Here is a 19,258-nt window from a genome sequence, read left to right on the forward strand (position 1 = left end):
CCTCAGTGTACCCGAAGAGGTGCCAGAGTGGAGCAACTAGGAGATATTCACAGTAATTTCATTGTAGGGTTTATGTAAGCCTACTTGTGACACTAATAAATAAACTTTAAATGCACCTTACTAAGAATCATGAAAACCTCCACATTCTGTTTGAAAACCATATTTTCTTCATTACTTCTTTCAAGTATCAAAATTTCTTTAGCTGACAATGAGTGTATTAAAAAAACAAGAAAAATCCCTGCACAACATTACATTCTCATCTTTTGAACTTATTATCAGTCAACATATTTTCTAAATTTGATTTTTAGAAACAAGAAAATAATCATGCTGTGAATTTTGTTTTTCTCTTGGGACAGAAATCCATGTACCAAAAAAACTGCTTATGAAAATATTGAGGTGATTAGTGAGGATGAATTTAACTTAGTTGTTTATAATCTAGTCACTCTAGGTATCCACAAAGACTATAATCCAACATTTAAAATGGCTTGTAGCTACAGAAGACACAACATGTAACAGTTATCTATGCAATTTTCAATGAACAATGAAACTTTTCCATCTGTACAGCACCCTCTTCTCAGAGCCTCTGAAAGATGTAACTCATTATGTCATGTTTATGCTGAACCATGGACAAAATGACAAACAGGGATCAACAAATCAGCTGTGGTCTGTGATTTGGTTTTACTAACCTCAAGCAATTTAGACCCATCAGTGTCATTCAGGACTGGGCAACTCAACCTTAATTCCTTCCCCCTGGTGATATAGACTCCTGGGATAATACAGGACCCAGCCGATGCACCAACACTCCCATGACAGATGCATTATGATTGGCCAACAATCTTCCTACAAGGACCAAGATGCCACTGGCATATTCCCCAAAGGGATGTTGTTGACGCCAGATTCTGACGGCTCTCCCCTGTATATTTTTGTCACATGAGTTGAATTTGCCAATAAAACCTATCTATTCCCACTTGTTCTCTGACAGACATGTTGTTGCTTGCTCAGTCTCCTGACTACTTCGACAGACATAAATACCAGAGGTCCCACTCAGCAGTAGTAAATCAACACTTGACTACTGAATACATTGGACCACCCCTTCCTTATCCTTCCTCAAAGGGAAGCAAGTTAATGCTTTAGCATTGTCCCTGAACAGACAATCTGACGTAGTATACTTGGCATAACACAAAAAGCTCTATCTGTTCATTAAAAGTCAAATTACATTTCCTCAAAGAACTGTGAAACCTGGAAAGCATTTCATTAGTTCCCCTAATTTGATATGAAGCAACTGCTCTCGAGATGGCAAAGTTCATTCAGCACCTGGCAAAGTACATTTCAAATGGAGAAAAAAGAAAACTGCTGGTGAGATGAAGGAATTAAATCAGGCAGGGGTCAAGACTGCTCATTTTAGATTATATAACAGTTGTGGTAGAGATAATTAAGATATCAAAGGGGACAAGGTCAAAGCTGGCAAAGTGAGGAAGGTCATGGAAGAGAAACGAGGAGGGCCTTGGATTCCAATGTTGAAACTGAGTGGAAATGAGGAAGAGGCGTGCAAATAAAATAATAGATTTTAATCAGGAAGTAAAACAAAATTAGCCAATTTAGACAGGACCTACAATACAGACTTTAGATCAGGAAAGTATGTGTTTAATGATAAACTTCCAGAAACTGTTAGCTGTACACATACTAAATTCAATGCTATTTACTTGGTTCTTCTTCCTGATGACTGATTGGAGGAAATTAAAATAATCAAAACAATCTTCCCCTCTGAATTTCTCCCCTGACCCTTCCTCCCTGCAAGTGTCTTGTTTCAATATCTTCATGGGAACCAGTAGCTCTCCAATAATTTGACTTAATTATCTTTATACATTAAGTGTGTATTGGGAAGCAATTTGATGAATCAGCCAATTTAGCCAAATAAACTTCTCCACACGTGCGCCTTCCAAAATTAACTGGAAAACGAGGCTAGCTTTTTTTTCACATCTCTGGTTCAGAGTTGGTAAGCCCAGCTATAGTTATTGCATTGGATAACTTTTCAACTTTCTGTCTGGGTGTAGTACTGGCATTGCAGATTAGCTACTTATTAAAAATAATACCTGATTTCACAGAATCACAAAATACTACAGTGCAGATGAGGCCCTTTGGCCTATCGAGCCTGCACCAATGCATGAAATGCCCTGACCTGCCCACCTAATCCCACTTGCCAGCACTTGGCCCACACCCTTGAATGTTATGGTGTGCCAAGTACTCATCCAGGTACTTTTTAAAGGATGGAAGGCATCCCACCTCCACCATCCTCCCAGGCAGTGCATTGCAGACCATCACCACCCTCTGAGTAAAAAGGTTTTTCCTCAAATCCCTCTGAAACCTCCCACCCCTCACTTTTAACTTGTGTCCCCATGCTTCCATTGATTTCTCTAACACTTGGTTGATCTACAACTTCAGTTTGCTGCCTGGTTGCAGAGTTAAAAAAAAATGTCCACCTGTATTAGGAATTTTGTAACTTATCTGTGGATTGAAAAGGAGTGATTTATTTTCCGTGTGAACAACAGGGGTAATGTATTCCTCACACTCTTTGGTCGCACCACCGCATGAGATGCGATTGTAATTAAGAGAATGTACAATTGAAAATAGTTGATGTTCACTTCAGGTGAGGGTGATTTGCTAAAAAATATTTGTTACTTACGGTAGTTCTTTGTAAAAGAAGCTATTATATTGGACAGGTCTCTCTGAACATTGCTAGGAATGCAACTGAAATTATTTACGAAGAGCTGGTATATTACATCACTGCATTGTGCATGCTGATATTAGATCAGTAGCATTCCCTGGATTTGTTTTAATTAACCAGTACTAAAACAAAACACAGATTCATTACATTTTTTAAAATGGAAAGCTCTTTACCTAACTGTCTTAGAAGAAACTTCTGCAAAGTTTGAGTTGTGCGGTCTTCTATTTTCATCTTTTATTTTCAAAAGTAAAATCAATATCCTCTAAACTCAAACTCATTTTAAGTCCATCCCTGCCTCCACTCTCTTCCACTTTATCGCCCTTCCTTTTCAGTGATCAGTCACTTAAATCTCAATCCACTCCCACCTATCACTGATCTTCTGAACCTAAGCAGTTCACACTCCTTCAAGCAAATGTGTTTTGTGCCTTTCTGGATATAACTCATTCATTCTCAAGCTGCCATCAGAAAAACAAAATCTGTCAATTTATCTTAAACATGGTCTTCATGCTGTGACTGCATTCAAAGTCCACAGATGTAAAGAAATATGATTAATGCAAACATCCTATTGCTTTGTTTTGTTAGTTTGTGAAATGCTTACATTTAAATATAGAACTAATGCCACTATCAGGGGTAGTAACTTGAAAGGAATTACTGAAACTAGCAATGCAAGAGCCTTGAATTAATATCAACAACTCATGGCTGATGTACACTTAAGGTGAGGCGCAGATTATAATTGGCAACAACAGCAAACCAACACTTAACTCATTTGTAGGACATTACTGAGTCAGCCATTTCATTGATGGTGTTAACCCAATTAAAGTTAATACCAGGCTATAAATACTTCATACAGAAAGTGCGTGAATGACCTACAGGATGTTAACCCCATACATATTTCAAGGGTGAGCAACATTTGCATTGTCTCGATGAGTTTGTAGCATAGGACACACCTGTGATACACCTATGAGACTAGATAGAAAATGGTATGCAACAGCAGGATTTAAAGCAGTGGAGGCCACACCTTCTGTTTGGAAAATTATCTCTAAGCAATCCAACAGGACACACAGCATCCAGCTGGCATCACAGGAATTCTGACCCAACATGGGAAGAATGGGAGTAGGACTCTCTTTAAGGCAGAACCTATAGTACTTCAAGTAAGATCTCCAATAAGAGAGGCATGAGGTGGAAACGGCATAGTGCAATAAATTTGCAGCCCAATTCCCTAATCTGTACAACTTGCACACATATCTCAGTACTGGGAGCAATGGATTGCAGAATTACCTCTTTAATGACCTTACTTGCTAATCCAAGGTGAAAGAACATGCTGCACCATTCTCTTAGTTCAGTGTGGTATGCACCACTAATCCACTTAAAATAACCTCACCGTATCCCATATATTCTTGAATTACAGTCAAAGATCACAGTGATTCCCAAGGAAACATAAGAGTACAAGCAAGAAGTGAGAGGAAGTAGCTTCAAGTGACAAAGGAGCAGGAACCCATGGTCTTGAGAGTCAGTTCATGCTGTGTCACTCTTTGGCTGAGGAGCACACATCAAAAAAAAGATAGTTTCTGGGTGTTAGGGGATTGTGACAAACAATAGCTGTGGGTGGCAGTTATGTAGCAAAATCCATTAGCTGTGAACAGGTAATCCTCCATGATATGTGTACCAAGAATTTTATTGCACAAAAAGCAAACCAATTGGCCAAAAGGTGGATGATTGACATTGATGCTTCACATCTGCCTCCTCCCACCATAATTCATCTCATCCTATCAGCACATTCTTCAATCTTATTCCCCTTCATGCACATATCTAGCTTCCCCTTAAATGTATCTGATGTTTGTCACTTCAACCACTCCATGCAACATGTTCCACATTCTCACCACTATCTGATTAAATAAGCTGCTCCTGCCTTCCTTATTTGAGTTCCTTGTGACTATACATATTTATGGTTCCTCATTTCGAACTCATCCAACCAATGGAAACATCTTTTCTACTTCTAATCTCGCAAATGTTTGGAGCACTAAAATCTACCAGAAGTGTTCAGATTTTTGTTATAAAGGTTTGGAGTTACTATTTCATTTAGTCTAGAAAAGTTTGCGATTCAGCTAAAAAGGAACTTTGCTTCATTGATAAATACCATTGATGCCACCACTTCTCTGCCACGGTACTGAGAGACCATATTTAGGTGCTGCCCTTCAGGACTACAACACATCTACTCCCATCTCCACTTCAATTCCCTCTGATGGTGAGTCACAGATTCAAAGTGCTTTGCAAAAGAAGTAAATTGGATGTGAGAAAATACTCTTCCACACAATGAACAGTTGAGGTCTGGAATGCACTGACTGGAAGTGTGGTGGAGATAGATTCAATAGAGGCATTCGACAGAGCATGAGATGATTACTTGAACATGCAGGGATATGGGCCAAAAGGCAGGTGAAAGGGGGAAACAAAGGGGAATGGCATTAATTCATGATGCTGGTTTGGAGACCCAGTACATACACAATGGGCCAACTGGCCTCCTTCTGCACCAGAACTATTCTGTAATTCTGGGATGACCTGGTTGAATGGCAAATCAGACTCAAAGAGTACAAATGGCCTACCTGTATTCCTCATATCCCTACTTTTTTAAATACTCATAGAACACATGGGAAGCTGTGATTAGGGCAGTTAATGCAGAGGGAACATTTCAAAATGTCCACTGAATGAATACTCATTAAAGAGAGCTTGCCAAACATCTCTTTCAACTAGCATCAGGCTCCCTTTCACAAGTTTTCAGGTTGTCTCTACTCTTCTTGTTCCTCTCTTTGCTGCACCCAAGGTCATCTTCCTCAGTCACACCCATGATGATGCCTCTTGACAGGGCATATTATATACAATTTACAACACACACCACAATGCTTGAATCTTTAGCCGGTGGGTACTTGCACCACACTATACTTGCATTTGACTACTGTCCTAGAATACTGTACACAGAGATACCATTGTTCCAGAGGATAACTTGATTACACAGCAACCATCTTCAGTGGTTTCATTTATTTAATTATTTTAGTAGTTTAATTAACAGTAGGATTATGGCTGCCTTCAATGAATATTACTGATAGTTATTAACAAGCTGAAATGTATTTATCCTTGTAATAATGTAAACTGGAATCCATTCTAATTCATGCAAATAATGACATATGCAATGGAAAATCCAAGATATTATGGGTGCAATCTATAACTGTGTGGATCCTTTTGAGCATTGTGAAGCTGTTGCCAGTTGCTTATTAGAGAAGGAGATGTAATTACCAAAAAACTGCTGCTCATTAAGCTGAGCGTTATGGACTGTGCAGTGACTAATGTAAGTGAATGGTTTCAAGAGGGAGATAGACATATTTCTAACTAAAAAAGGAGAAAGAGGGATATGGGGAGCAGGTGGGGAGGTGGATTTGAGACCAGGAAGAGATCAGCCATGATCTGATTGAATAGCGGAGCAGGCTTGAAGGGCTGAATTTGCCTATTTCTGCTCCTAATTCCTATGTTCTGATGTGATGCCATCAGTGGCACTTTGAATGACATAGAGGCAAAAGAGATCAATTGGGATATTCACAACTATTCTGGAACTGTGCCGGTGCACAAGATTGGTTACAGAGCTTCAGAGTGTCCCTTGTGAACCGAAGCTTGTGCCTCTGACTGTTGTGGGCATTTACATTTGGTGCTGTAAATGTAGACCGAATAGACGAGTGAATTGACGTGGAGCACATTTCGTGCAGTTTGAGTCCTCTCCAATGATTCTTGCTTTCTTCTTCCAAGAGACAAAAGTCATGGGGAATTATGGCAATATAAATGAGTTTTGGAGAAAAATATCAGCTGCTCAGCGATTATCACAAAGGTATCTAAGTTCACGCAGAAATAAGGAAACAATCAGAAAAAGAAATAATGGACTGTAACTTGGCAGCCTCCAAAAAAGGGCTCTTTAGCAACAGCACTATTGTGGATACCTATTTCACATGGACCTGTTAATTAAATGCTATTCCAGTGGAAATGCAAAGTAATTGTATGAAGAATGTGGAAATATTGAAGACTTAACATGTGCAAACTGGTAAACAGGAGGGCCAGAAGGAAACTGAAATGGAATCTGAAATGGGCACCCCAATCCAGTTTCCACACAGTCTCCCCCAAGGTCCATCCATTTTATGGGGGAAACCCAACTGAGAATTGAGAAAATAATAAAGACAGATCCAAAATAAAGACAGACCCAGCAGTTATTGGATTATATTAATCTCAACAAAATCAGGATTAGGAGATATTTCAGGCTTGTGACATTATGTTCATTAGCTGGCAGTTTATTTTTATGGGAAAGTATAGAGTCCTGCACAGTATCTTGTACAAATTGCCTTCACCATAAAATTATTCACAAAATAGACGAGAGGGTTGATTTTAGCCATTATCCGTTATTTGGCCATTCAGGAAGTATTTATGCAAAATATTAACAAAATTTAGAGCACACAAAATTGGAGATAGCCTTTTGACTTAGGGTGGAAATTAGTTGGGCACGAGAAGGGGAAGAATGAGAATGTGGCAAGTGGTATTCACCACTGATCTGTTCTGCTGGCTCAACTTTTTTGCCATTTTTATTAATGCCAAGGATGAATAAATAGGGAGGTGTACTTCCAAATCTACAAGTGATACTCATTAAGGGCGGACAGTAAATCATGTCAATGGGAGCAAGAAATTATAAAGTAATATACGCAAATTAGGTGAGTAGGCAACACGTCAACAGACAGAGTTTAATGTCAGTGAGTGGGACGTAAGGCAGATAAATCAGAATATATCTAAATGAGACAATAGGAACTGTTAGAGGAGCACAGGGATTTAGGAGTCTAAATGTACAAATTATTTAAAGCTTCCAAACAGATACAAGATGAAACACCTGGCAAAAGGTAAGTTGGCCTTCATCCGAAGGTGACTGAATTAAAAATGAAAGGGAGTTATATTCTGTTGTACATATTCTTAGTCAAAACCTATCTCAAATACTGCATTTACTTAAGGGCACCATACCTCAGGAAACATTGAAACTAGAAGCAGGAGTAGGCCATTTGGCCCTTGAGCCTGCTCCGCCATTCATTGTGATCGTGGCTGATCATTAAATTCAATATCTTTATCCCCTCCCTATCCCCCATACCTCTTCAACTCTTTAGCCCCAAGAGCTATATCTAATCTCCTCTTGAACTGGCCTTGGAGATGGTGCAATGCAGAATCACCAGAATGATAGCCTGGGCGTACATAGAGGGTTAAATTATGAGGTCAGGTTATATACATTCAGTCTCTTTTCCCTTGCCTGCAGAAGATTGACAGGGTGATCGGATCAGTAACATAGATGCAGAGAAAATGTATCCTCTGGCGAGGGAAACACTAATGAGAAAATATCATGTTAAAATGAAAGCCAAGCCATTTAGGAGGGAAATCAGGAGGCACTTTTTCATGAGGGTAGAAGAAATTTGGGGTAATTTATCCCAAAAGACTGTGGATGCTGGAGCTTTCATGGCTGAGATTGTTAGATTTTTATTACAGAATGTTATCAAGGCACATGGAGCTAATGTGGGCAAATGGATCAACCTTGATTTAATTGAATGACAGACCAGACTCAAGGGGCTGAATAGCTTACTCCAGTTCCTTTATGAGCTGTGCTTTTATTTCAGCTTATTTTTTTCTTATAATCAACTATAACTCGATCTTGAATTTTAATGTTGCTGAAAGAGAAGCACGAAACACATTTCTTAGATAATGGAATTTGAAGAAATGAAAGGAAAAAGCTTATTTAAAGTAATTAAGTGCAGGAATGTTGGTGAAGGATTATTTCAAAATAGGGTACAGTGCAGGCTGCCTAATTTCTCACCAAACTGACAGAATAAAAAGTCTTTCTCTGTCTACTGCTTTAATAATAACGAAAAATTACCGCGTTCAGTCCCAACACAGTACCTAATGGGTGTGAGTCCATTGCACAGATTAGCTGTCAGGGAGATCTTAAAAATGGTTTGGTGAGGAAAGGGAAACAAAATAATTACATTAGTGTAATAAGAGTTCTTCTTGAAGCTGGGGAGGATGGCGCGGGGGGAGGTGGTTGTGGTGGGGAGGGTGAGGGGAAGTGGTTGTGATGTTGGGGGCGGTGGCTAAGGCATGTCAGAGAGCTTAATGCTGGCTTTGATCATAAAAATGGAAAGGTATGAGGCTGGAGACTGCTAGCACCACATTGTTCATATTGCGTGAACACAAGCCCACCTGTTGCATTAGGAGAGGATGCATGAAGGATGGAGTTCAGAGCATGAATTCTCCCCACCACCTTCATCCCATTTCCATTTCTCTTATTTCATTTCTTCTTTTCATCTCATTCATCCATTTTTATCACCCTTCATTTTCACTTCCATTTTTCCAGTTTTCCATTCTTGCTCTCCATCTTGCTCCCAACCCATAGCCCCGCCCCCAAACCCCTTTCATGGCAACTGCTACATTCCTCATTCTACATTCACTTAACAGTCTGTACCTCTGTTCTGCCATTCACACATTCACATAGTGGACTCTTTTAGTACCTTTCTCAGCCTTCTTCATGGTCACTTTAATTTCCTTTGTCCAATTACAGCTCCCCTCCACCCCCACAGTATAAATCTCTTCTGATTTTCTTTGTTCTTAGCTCTGATGAAGGGTCATCCAGACTCGAAACGTTGGCTCTATTCTCTCCCCACAGATGCTGTCAGACCTGCTGAGATTTTCCAGCATTTTCTGTTTTTTTTTCGGATTCCAGCATCCGCAGTATTTTGCTTTTGTCTTTGCACCAGGAGAGGATCTCTGATTATCTGGATGTACAAAACTTCATTTCCTGTCACGTAAATTTTAAAGGCGCAAGAAAGCTTAGGTTTATAATGCATCCAGAAGTACCAAACATCCTCTAAACTGAACCTGACACTGCACTAATAGGCCAGGATTTACTGGCCCCGTCATGGAGGGACCCAGCTGTGGGAGATTCAACAGCCTAGGAAATAGTTCATTGGCTTTTGGCGGGATCAGATGATCCCAATGGCCGGCAGTGCCAGAAAATCCCACCCATGTTGGAAGGAGTCAGGACCCTACTTTATACAACTGCAATGCAAAAATGGAACTCCAGCTGCACCCTTAGATTCCCAGCACTAGTATCCCTCATCCTGATGAGCAAAAACATAAAAATGGATATCCTAAATTGGAATTATCTGATTCTTATTCACATAAAAGCATTGTTGAAGTCCCTGTTAAGATTCCAGATTAACAGATCACATGATCAAATGCACATTTTCACACTAACCCAGACTGATTGCCCTTCTCTCCAATCAAGCCAATTGATCAGTGTTACTTGGGGTTGCTTTGTGCTTAGGCCTGTATATGTGTATACACATATTTGTATGGATGGTAGGGCCATAGATGATGGGAAGGGGCCTTCTTTAAAAGGGATGTCACTTACCCTAGCACACAGATCTTGAGGCTTGGTTGAGAGGTTCTGTGGCATCTCTCGGCACCTGGTGCTCAGGTTCAGAATAGCCGTGGCTGCCATATGTGCTGCCTCCATGTCGTGCGTGTAGTCGAAGCTGCTCTTGCTTGAGGTGCTGCTGGCACTGCTGCCCCCACCACAGCTGATACTGCTGCTGCTACTGCTGGGAGCATAGCTACTCGTCGTGCTGCTGGCTGAGCTGGAGTTCTTGCAAAACCGCTTTGCTGTAACAACATGCAAATAAAGATCAAGCGTCAGTGGGGAACATTTAGGAGGCAGTGATCACTGTATCAGAAGGTTTAAATATGATGGTAGAAAAGGACAATGGGCAGTCCTGAGTAAGAATAATTAACAGGGGGAGAGCCGACTGAAATAGGGTAAGAGTGGAGCTGGGCTGGATAGACTGAAACCAGAGGTTGGTGGGAAAAACTGTTGCTGAACACTGGGTTACCTTCAAAGAAAAAAATGGTTCAGACACAGTCAAGGTATATTGCCCCAAAAGGGAAAAGTAGCGCAAACAAAATCCAGGGCTCCCTGGATAAAAAAGGACATAAAAACTAACATAAAGAAGGCAAAAGTGTGCTGATGACAGGTATAAGACAGGAAATACAATTGAGAACTGAGTTGAACATAAAAGATTCAGAGGAGAGGTGAAGAAGCAAATAACTGAAGCAAAGTGGGGTTATGAGAAAAAACTGGCAGCCAACATAAACGGGAATCCCAAAGTTGCTATGGGCACATCAGTAAGAAAAGGGCAGTAAAAGGAGAAATAGGGCCAATTAGGTAAAAGGGAATTTACACATGGAGGCATGGCTGAGGTGTTAAATAAACACTTTGCCCCTGTCTTTACCAAGGAAGCAGATGCTACCCGGTCCACGGTGATACAGGAGGAAATTCGATCACTAGGAAGGTGCCAAATTGATAAGGAGGAGATAATTAAAGTTTTAGAATTTATTTATTAGAGTCACAAGTAGGTTTACATTCATATTTCAATAAAATTACTGTGAAAATCCCCCAGTCGCCACACTCCAGCACCTGTTCGGGTACACTAAGGGAGAATTTAGCACGGCCTATGTACCTAACCAGCACATCTTTCGGATTATCGGATGAACTGTCAGTACTTAAAGTTGACAAGGCACTGGGATCAGATGAGATGTATCCAAGGATATTGAAGGAAGTGAGAATGGAAATTGCAGGTGCGCTGGCCATAATCTTTCAGTCTTCCCTAGACACTGTGAGACGCGAGAAGACTGAAGAATTGCAAACATTACACCCTTGTTCCAAAGAGGTTATAAGGATAAGCCCACCAACTACAGACCAGTCAGTTTAACTTTGGTGGTGGAGAAGCTTCTAGAAACAAATATTCAGGGTAGAATTAATAGTCACATGGAAAAGCGTGGGATGATTTGGAAGAGCCAGCACAGATTTTCTAAGGGAAAATTGTTTTTAACTGATTGCTGGAGTTTTTTTGAAGAGATAACGGAGAGGATTAATGAGGGCAATGTTGTTGATGCGGTGTACATGGACTTTCAAAAGGCATTCGACACAAAACTACACAATAGACTTGTGAGAAAAGTTATTGTCCATGGAATAAAAAGACAGTAGGACTGTGGATGCAAAATTGACCAAGTAATAGGAAACAGTGAGTAATGATGAATGGATATTTTTCAGGCTGGAAGAAGGTTTGTAGTGGAATTTCAGAGGGTTTGGTACAGGGATCCTTGCTTTTTCTGATATATGTTAATGATCTAGATCTTGGTGTACATGTGTCAATTTCAAAGTTTGTGGGTGATACAGAACTTGGAAACATCATGATGTAGTACAGAATTTCAAACATAGGCAATTTGGTGGAGAGGACTGATAAAGTTCGAATCATAGAAGTACGAAGCAATTCATTTTGATAGGAAGAATATGGGAAACAATATAAAACAAAGGGTACACCTCGAAAGCGTGTGTATGAGCTGAGGGTCGTATGCATATATACACTAAATTCACCAAACGTGGCAGGATAGGTGAAGACAGCAATTAATAAAGCATTCAGTATCCTAAACTTATTAATATGGCATAAAGTACAAGAGCAAAGAGATTATACTGAATTTGTTAGACTTCAGCTGGAATGTTGTGTATAGTTCTGGGCGCTACACTATAGGAAGATGTGAACACATTGGGGAAAGTATAGAAGAGGTTTACAAAATGGTTCCAGGGATGAGAAACTTCAATTATGAAGATAAACTTGGAGGAGTTGGGACTGTTCTTCTTGGAGAACTGATGGCTAAAAGGAGATTTGATGCACGTGTTCAAAAGCATGAGGGGGCTGGACAGAATAGATAGGGAGAAACTGTTCCCACTCAGAAAAGATTCGGGAGTGAAAGGGCACAGATTTAAAGTAATTTGCAAAAGAAGCAAATGTGATACAAGAAAACGTTTCACAGAGAGTGGTTTGGGTCCAGAATACACTGCCTTGCAGTACGGTTGAGGTAAACTCAATTGAAGCATTTAAGAATGCATTAGATGATTATTTGAATAAACACAATGGAGAAAAGACGTGGAATGGCAATGAGTCATAACGCTCATTTGGAAAGCTGATGCAGACGCCATGGGTTGGATGGTCTCCTGCAACATGTTAGCTCTGTGAAGTGGGAGACATGACCAATAACTACTTTATTAACCAAATATCAGTAATTAGATTTTGTGTTGTTTCTTTTTAACATAAAGGCCCACAGAATAGCATTCGGGGATACTGATGTATGAACACTTAACATTCTTCATTGAAAAAGAATCTCTGCACTATCTTATTGAGGACTTTAACTCATTTATTTTAAACAAGTGAAGACTTCTTATCGACTGGTGGAGATAAAGATTTCAGCAAATCCATTAAGTGTTCTATGTTAATATTTTGAGGCAGTACAGCGTGGCATATTGCATTAAAGACATAAAATGTTACAACCTTATGGTAAATTCCCTGACAGATGATATATTTTAATATATAATGGAGTTGTCATAATTTTTCTTTGTGCATTAGTTTTAGTAATTTCATCAACATGCTTGCAAATTACATGATTACTAATTAATTAAAAATAATGCACAGAGGGAAACATAGAAGGCTGCATTGCAGATTTGTTTTCTGTGCCTTACTAATGAACTAAAACAAAATAACAGATAAGAAAATAGGACGGTGACAAATGGATTCTGCTATGCCCATTGATTGGACATAAAAATGGAGGCTAAAAGCCTCAATCTCCCAATGCTATCTCCCCTATCCAAGTGCTCCTGAAATACATTTGTACCACACGGGGATGGGTGAATTCCAGCATTCCTGGTGGCCACCCAAAAACAGGATTTTTTTTAGTTCATTCTTAGGCGTCGCTAGCTGGCCAGCATTTATTGCCCATCCACACAACTCTGGTGCGGCCGCACTTGGAGTACTGTGTGCAGTTCTGGTCCCCACATTACAGGAAGGATGTGGAGGCTTTGGAGAGGGTGCAGAGGAGGTTTACCAGGATGTTGCCTGGTATGGAGGGGAGGTCCTATGAGGAGAGACTGAGGGATTTGGGGTTGTTTTCGCTAGAAGGCGGCTAAGAGGGGATCTTATTGAAACATATAAGATGATTAGAGGTTTAGATAGGGTGGATAGTGATAGCCTTTTTCCTCGGATGGAGAAAGCTAGCACGAGGGGGCATGGCTTTAAATTAAGGGGGGGTAGTTATAGGACGGATGTCAGGGGTAGGTTCTTTACCCAGAGGGTGGTGAGGGATTGGAATGCCCTGCCTGCTGCAGTTGTAAATGCGTCTAGTTTGGGGGCGTTTAAGAGATCCGTGGATAGGTTTATGGACGAAAAGGGATTGGTTTAGGTTAGTGGGTCATTGTTTTTTAACTGGTCGGCGCAACATCATGGGCCAAAGGGCCTGTTCTGCGCTGTAGTGTTCTATGTTCTATCCTTAACTGCCCTTGGAGAGCAGTTGACAGCCACATTGTTGTGGCTGTGGAGTCACATGTAGGCCAGACCAAGTAAGGACGGTAGATTTCCTTCCCTAAAGGACATTAGTGAACCAGATGGGGTTTCCTGACAATCAACAGTGGTTAAGTTAAAGTTAAAGTTTATTTATTAGTCACAAGTAGGCTTAATACTGCAATGAAGTTACTGTGAAATTCCCCTAGTCACCACATTCTGGCACCTGTTCGGGTCAATACACCTAACCAGCGCATCTTTCAGACTGTGGGAGTACCCGGAGGAAACTCCTTCAGACACGGGGAGAACCTGCAAACTCCACAAACACAGTGACCCAAGCCAGGAATCAAACCCGGGTCCCTGGTGTTGTGAGGCAGCAGTGCTAACCACTGTGCCACTGTACCGCCCAGTTTCATGATGATCAGTAGAATCTTAATTCCAGATTTTGTTCATTGAATTCAAATTCCACCATCAAACTCGGTGCCCAGAACATTAACTTTGTTTCTGGATGAACAGTCTAGTGGTAACACCAGTAGGCCATCACCTCCTCCTTATGAACAACCTCATATGCTTGTTTTAGGACTTCTCTCAGACATTTGATGGGATTGAGATGCTCTATTTTGGGATTTAGAGATTTCAATGGCCTAACCAGCAATTCTTGATGGGACAGCTGGAAGACAAAATCAAAATAGTATTATCTTTTTGACTTAACTTTAGGTGGAGCAGGGGAGAGAATCGGATTGTTCCACCTGGGTGCAAAGCAGTCACCAGTGAACTAGCCACTCGAAGCTCATACTTGCTCACACCCCCTCGCCAGAACATACCTCAGGCTGATGCCAGCTGAAATTTTTCCTCTTCACAGCAGTGAGCTGTATCTGGATGCCCGGCGGGCTATATGCAGTTCACCAGAATTACCTGATGAGGCCTGAGGTCCGATCTTGGTTATGCTTCCAGCCTCTGCAGAGCTCATTCAACCACAAACCATTCTCTGCTCAAAAAACAGTCCAAAACTAATTTCTAACCCTGAAGGCCCAATTAGTTGCTCTACAGGATAAAAACTGTAAGTAATTTGACACATATTGGGACAGATTTCCCCATTCTGCCCGCCATGGGAATCGGGGATCATGGAAAGGTTTGTTGTCCTCGGGCAGGATTTTCTGGTTTTTGGGCAAGCGCGGCTGGAAAATCCCACCAATTGTGTTTGTTTACATTTTGTGTTCTTGAAACATAAATACTGCTTTCATTATCCGTTCCAAAGCCCATTCCCTAGCTACTGGTTCCATAGCTCTCTGTGGCAACTGTCTGAAATGAAGCCAGTCTGTTTACAACCCTGGTAACACATTTGACCCCTGGACCAGCTTCTGCCCTCATAGGGATCTGGGTGTGCTAGTGAATGAATCGCAAAAGGTTAGCACACAGGTGCAGCAAGTAATTAGCAAAGCTAATGAAATGTTATCATTGATTGTGAGGGGAATTGATTACAAGAGTAGGGAGGTAATGCTTCAGTTATACAGAACATAGCTGACACAGCTGGAGTATTGTGTACAGTACTGTTTGTCTTATTTAAGACTAGATGTAAATGCATTGGAAGCAGTTCAGAGAAGGCGCACTAGATTAGTATTTGGAATGGGCATATTGAACAAAGGTAAAGGTTAGTGGACAAAGTGCTACTTCTTTAAGTGTTCTAAAAATTACCCATACTAAGTGCAGTGTCTTTGAAAATTGTCTGCGTGAATTGAGGGCCAAAACATGTCTGTTAACACACTGACTCTCCAAGAAAAGTTCAAGAGTCTGTTTACCAGCTTGTATCAACAAGAAGGTGAGAGTTCGACTGCCATCAAAACTTTTATAGCAAGCTGTGGTCGGTTTGACATTTTCAATAGATGCCATAGCTTACACAACATCAGGATGAGTAGTGAAGCTAGGAGGCGACACGGCAGCCAGTAATTACTTATATACAGTGAAGGGAATACTGGTGGTTGTGCAACATCTTTTTGTTTCATGTCGTGTCAACTATCTGAAATGAAATGTATTTTCTATTTGAAGTATCGTTCACCTACTAATTCATGTTAATTGAAATTGATTCTTATTTGCGTTAAAACAAAAGTTACAACAAGTGAAACTTTATTGGTAATGTTTTTCTTTGAGCATCATTTGATAAACTTATCATTGTTTATCGTTGTTGTTGTTTGCATATCGTCACACCCACACTGTTTTTTGTACCCTTTGGGGAATAGTGGGGGAAGTGGTGGCAGGGTTTCCAAACTCATTCTCAGCCCATTGAACTGCATTGAATGCTCTTTCCATGACCACAATTCCTAGTATTGGACTCAAACCCAGGCTTCTGGTCCAGCAGTAGGGGTGCAACCACTGTGCTACAAGGCCTCCTGACAAATTTGGCTATCTTGGTTTCTCATTACTCCACTAGACAGTGTTTAAGGATGGTCTTAAAGGAGAAAAGCTAAGAAGGCAGAGCTGTTTAGGAAGGGAATCCCAGAGCATACTGCCTTGGCTGCTGTAGACAAGGACACCAAGCAATTAAAATCAGAGATGCTAAAGAAACCAGGATTCGATGAGGTCAGCAATCTCAGTGGGGGCTGGAGGAGATTCCAGCATTTGGAAATGATGAGGCTATGTTAGGATTTGAAAGACAGGATTGAGAATTTTAAAGTCAAGGCATTGCCGAATTAGGAATTGGTCCCACCCACCATCCGCACATGACAGACATCTTTATCATTTGCCCAAGCACATAAGAACATAAGAAATAGGAGCAGGAGTAGACCATCTAGCCCTTCGAGCCTGCCCCGCCATTCAATAAGATCATGGCTGATCTGTCGTGGCTCAGTTCCACATTCCCGCCCTCTCCCCATAACCCTTAATCCCCTCTCTTATCAAAAACCCATCAACCCGTGTCTTAAAAATATTTAGCAAGGCAGCCTCCACCACTTCAACGGGCAGAGAATTCCAGAGATTCACCACCCTTTGAGTGAAGAAGTTCCTTCTCAACTCCGTTCTAAACCGCCCCCCCTTTATCTTGAGGCTGTGCCCCCTAGTCCTATTATCCTTTCTGAGCGGGAAGAGTCTCTCCACCTCTATCCTATCCATCCCATTCATCATCTTATACGTCTCAATGAGATCTCCCCTCATTCTTCTAAACTCTAACGAGTACAAGCCTAGTTTGTTCAGCCTCTCCTCATAGCTCAACCCCCTCAACTCCGGCATCAGCCTAGTAAACCTCCTCTGCACTCCCTCCAAGGCCAAAATATCCTTGCGTAAGTACGGCGCCCAAAACTGCACACAGTACTCCAGCTGCGGCCTCACCAATGCCCTATACAGCCGCAGCAAGACCTCCCTACTTTTATATTCAATCCCCCTCGCTATGAAGGCCAGCATCCCATTCGCCTTCCTGATCACCTGCTGCACCTGCAAGCTGGGTTTTTGCGACTCATGCACAAGGACCCCAAGGTCCCTCTGCACCGTTGCCTGCTGCAGTTTTTCGCCACGTACGTGATAATCCTTCCTACCATTATTCCTACCAAAGTGGACCACCTCACACTTGCCAACATTAAATTCCATTTGCCATTTCCTGGCCCATTCACCCAGCCTATCTAGATCCTTCTGTAGACTCTCCACACCCTCTGCACAATTTGCCTTTCCTCCAATCTTGGTGTCATCAGCAAATTTTGACACCCTACACTTGGTTCCCTCCTCCAGATCATCTATATAAATGGTAAATAGCTGAGGCCCCAGCACCAACCCCTGAGGCACTCCACTAGTCACCATCTGCCAATCCGAATAGCACCCATTGACCCCCACTCTCTGCCTCCTATCTGACAACGAATCCTCTATCCACGCTAACACCCTACCCCCAACTCCCTGTCCCCTGACCTTCTGCAATAACCTCCTGTGAGGTACCTTGTCAAACGCCTTCTGAAAATCCAGAAAGACCACATCCACCGGCTCTCCTCTATTCACCGCCCTAGACACATCCTCATAGAACTCCAGTAAATTTGTCAGACACGACTTCCCTTTAACGAAACCGTGCTGCGTCTGCTCTATCAAGCAATTCCTCTCAAGATGCCTCGCTATTTCCTCCTTGATGACGGATTCTAACATTTTACCTACAACAGACGTTAAACTAACCGGCCTATAATTCCCTGCCTTTTGCCTGGCACCCTTCTTAAACAACGGCGTAACATTAGCCGTTTTCCAATCTTCCGGCACTTCCCCGAACAGAGGGGAACAGAGGGGAGTACGGTAGGATGAGAGAAGAATTGGCGAATGTGGACTGGGGGAGCGCGTTGGAAGGTAGGTCTGCTGAGGAGCAGTGGAGGATCTTTAAGGAGATCTTTCTTGGTGCTCAGCAGAAATTTATTCCGATGGTCAAAAAGGACAGTAGGAGGAGAGGTAATAAGCCGTGGATAACGAAGGAGGTGAAGGAAAGTGTTAAATTAAAAGCGGAGGCGTTTAGAGTAGCTAAGAGTAGTGGGCGAGAAGAGGATTGGGAGAGGTTTAAATGTCAACAAAGATTGACAAAGAAGTTGATAAAGAAGGGTAGGAGAAACTATGAAGCTGGGCTTGCACTTAATATAAAAAAGGATAGCAAGAGTTTTTATAAATGTATAAAAAGGAAGAGGCTGGCTAGGGTGAACGTTGGTCCCTTAGAGGATGAGAGGGGGGACTTAGTGGTAGGGGATGGGGATATGGCTGAGGTCCTGAATAACTTTTTTGTTTCTGTCTTCACGGAGGAGGACGTGAATAATTTGCCGGGTGTTAGAGATGGAAAGGTGGTAGGACTGGAGGGTCTTAATGACATTACTGTTACTAGAGAGGAGGTGCTCGACAGACTGGAGGGACTGATTGTGGACAAATCGCCAGGACCGGATGGAATGCATCCGAGGGTTCTGAAAGAAATGGCGGAGGTGATAGTGGATGCCTTGGTGGTTATTTTCCAGACGTCGCTGGTTCCGGGGAAGTGCCAAGCACGCATCCCACTTATACTCTCTCCATCTGTTTTCTTGCAGGGCAAGCTGACGTACAACAAGGAGAGATGTCAGATGGCTGGAGGGATGCAAGAGCCGAAGGT

General features: G+C 41.7%; 1 protein-coding gene across 9 annotated transcripts in view; it reads right to left on the bottom strand.

Moving 5' to 3' along the window:
- The window catches only part of LOC145344848 (myelin transcription factor 1-like protein), a 445,009-nt gene that overhangs the window by 95,403 nt on the left and 330,348 nt on the right, over positions 1-19,258 (bottom strand). For all 9 annotated transcript variants that reach the window (XM_080192078.1, XM_080192086.1, XM_080192085.1 and 6 more), the window contains exon 12: positions 10,197-10,447. In XM_080192078.1, coding sequence (XP_080048204.1) covers positions 10,197-10,447 — 251 coding nt within the window. The remainder of the gene's footprint in view (positions 1-10,196; positions 10,448-19,258) is intronic.

Source organism: Carcharhinus amblyrhynchos, chromosome 7 (genome assembly GCF_965287045.1).
Source record: "Carcharhinus amblyrhynchos chromosome 7, sCarAmb.v2.hapA, whole genome shotgun sequence".
NCBI classification, from domain to species: domain Eukaryota; kingdom Metazoa; phylum Chordata; class Chondrichthyes; order Carcharhiniformes; family Carcharhinidae; genus Carcharhinus; species Carcharhinus amblyrhynchos.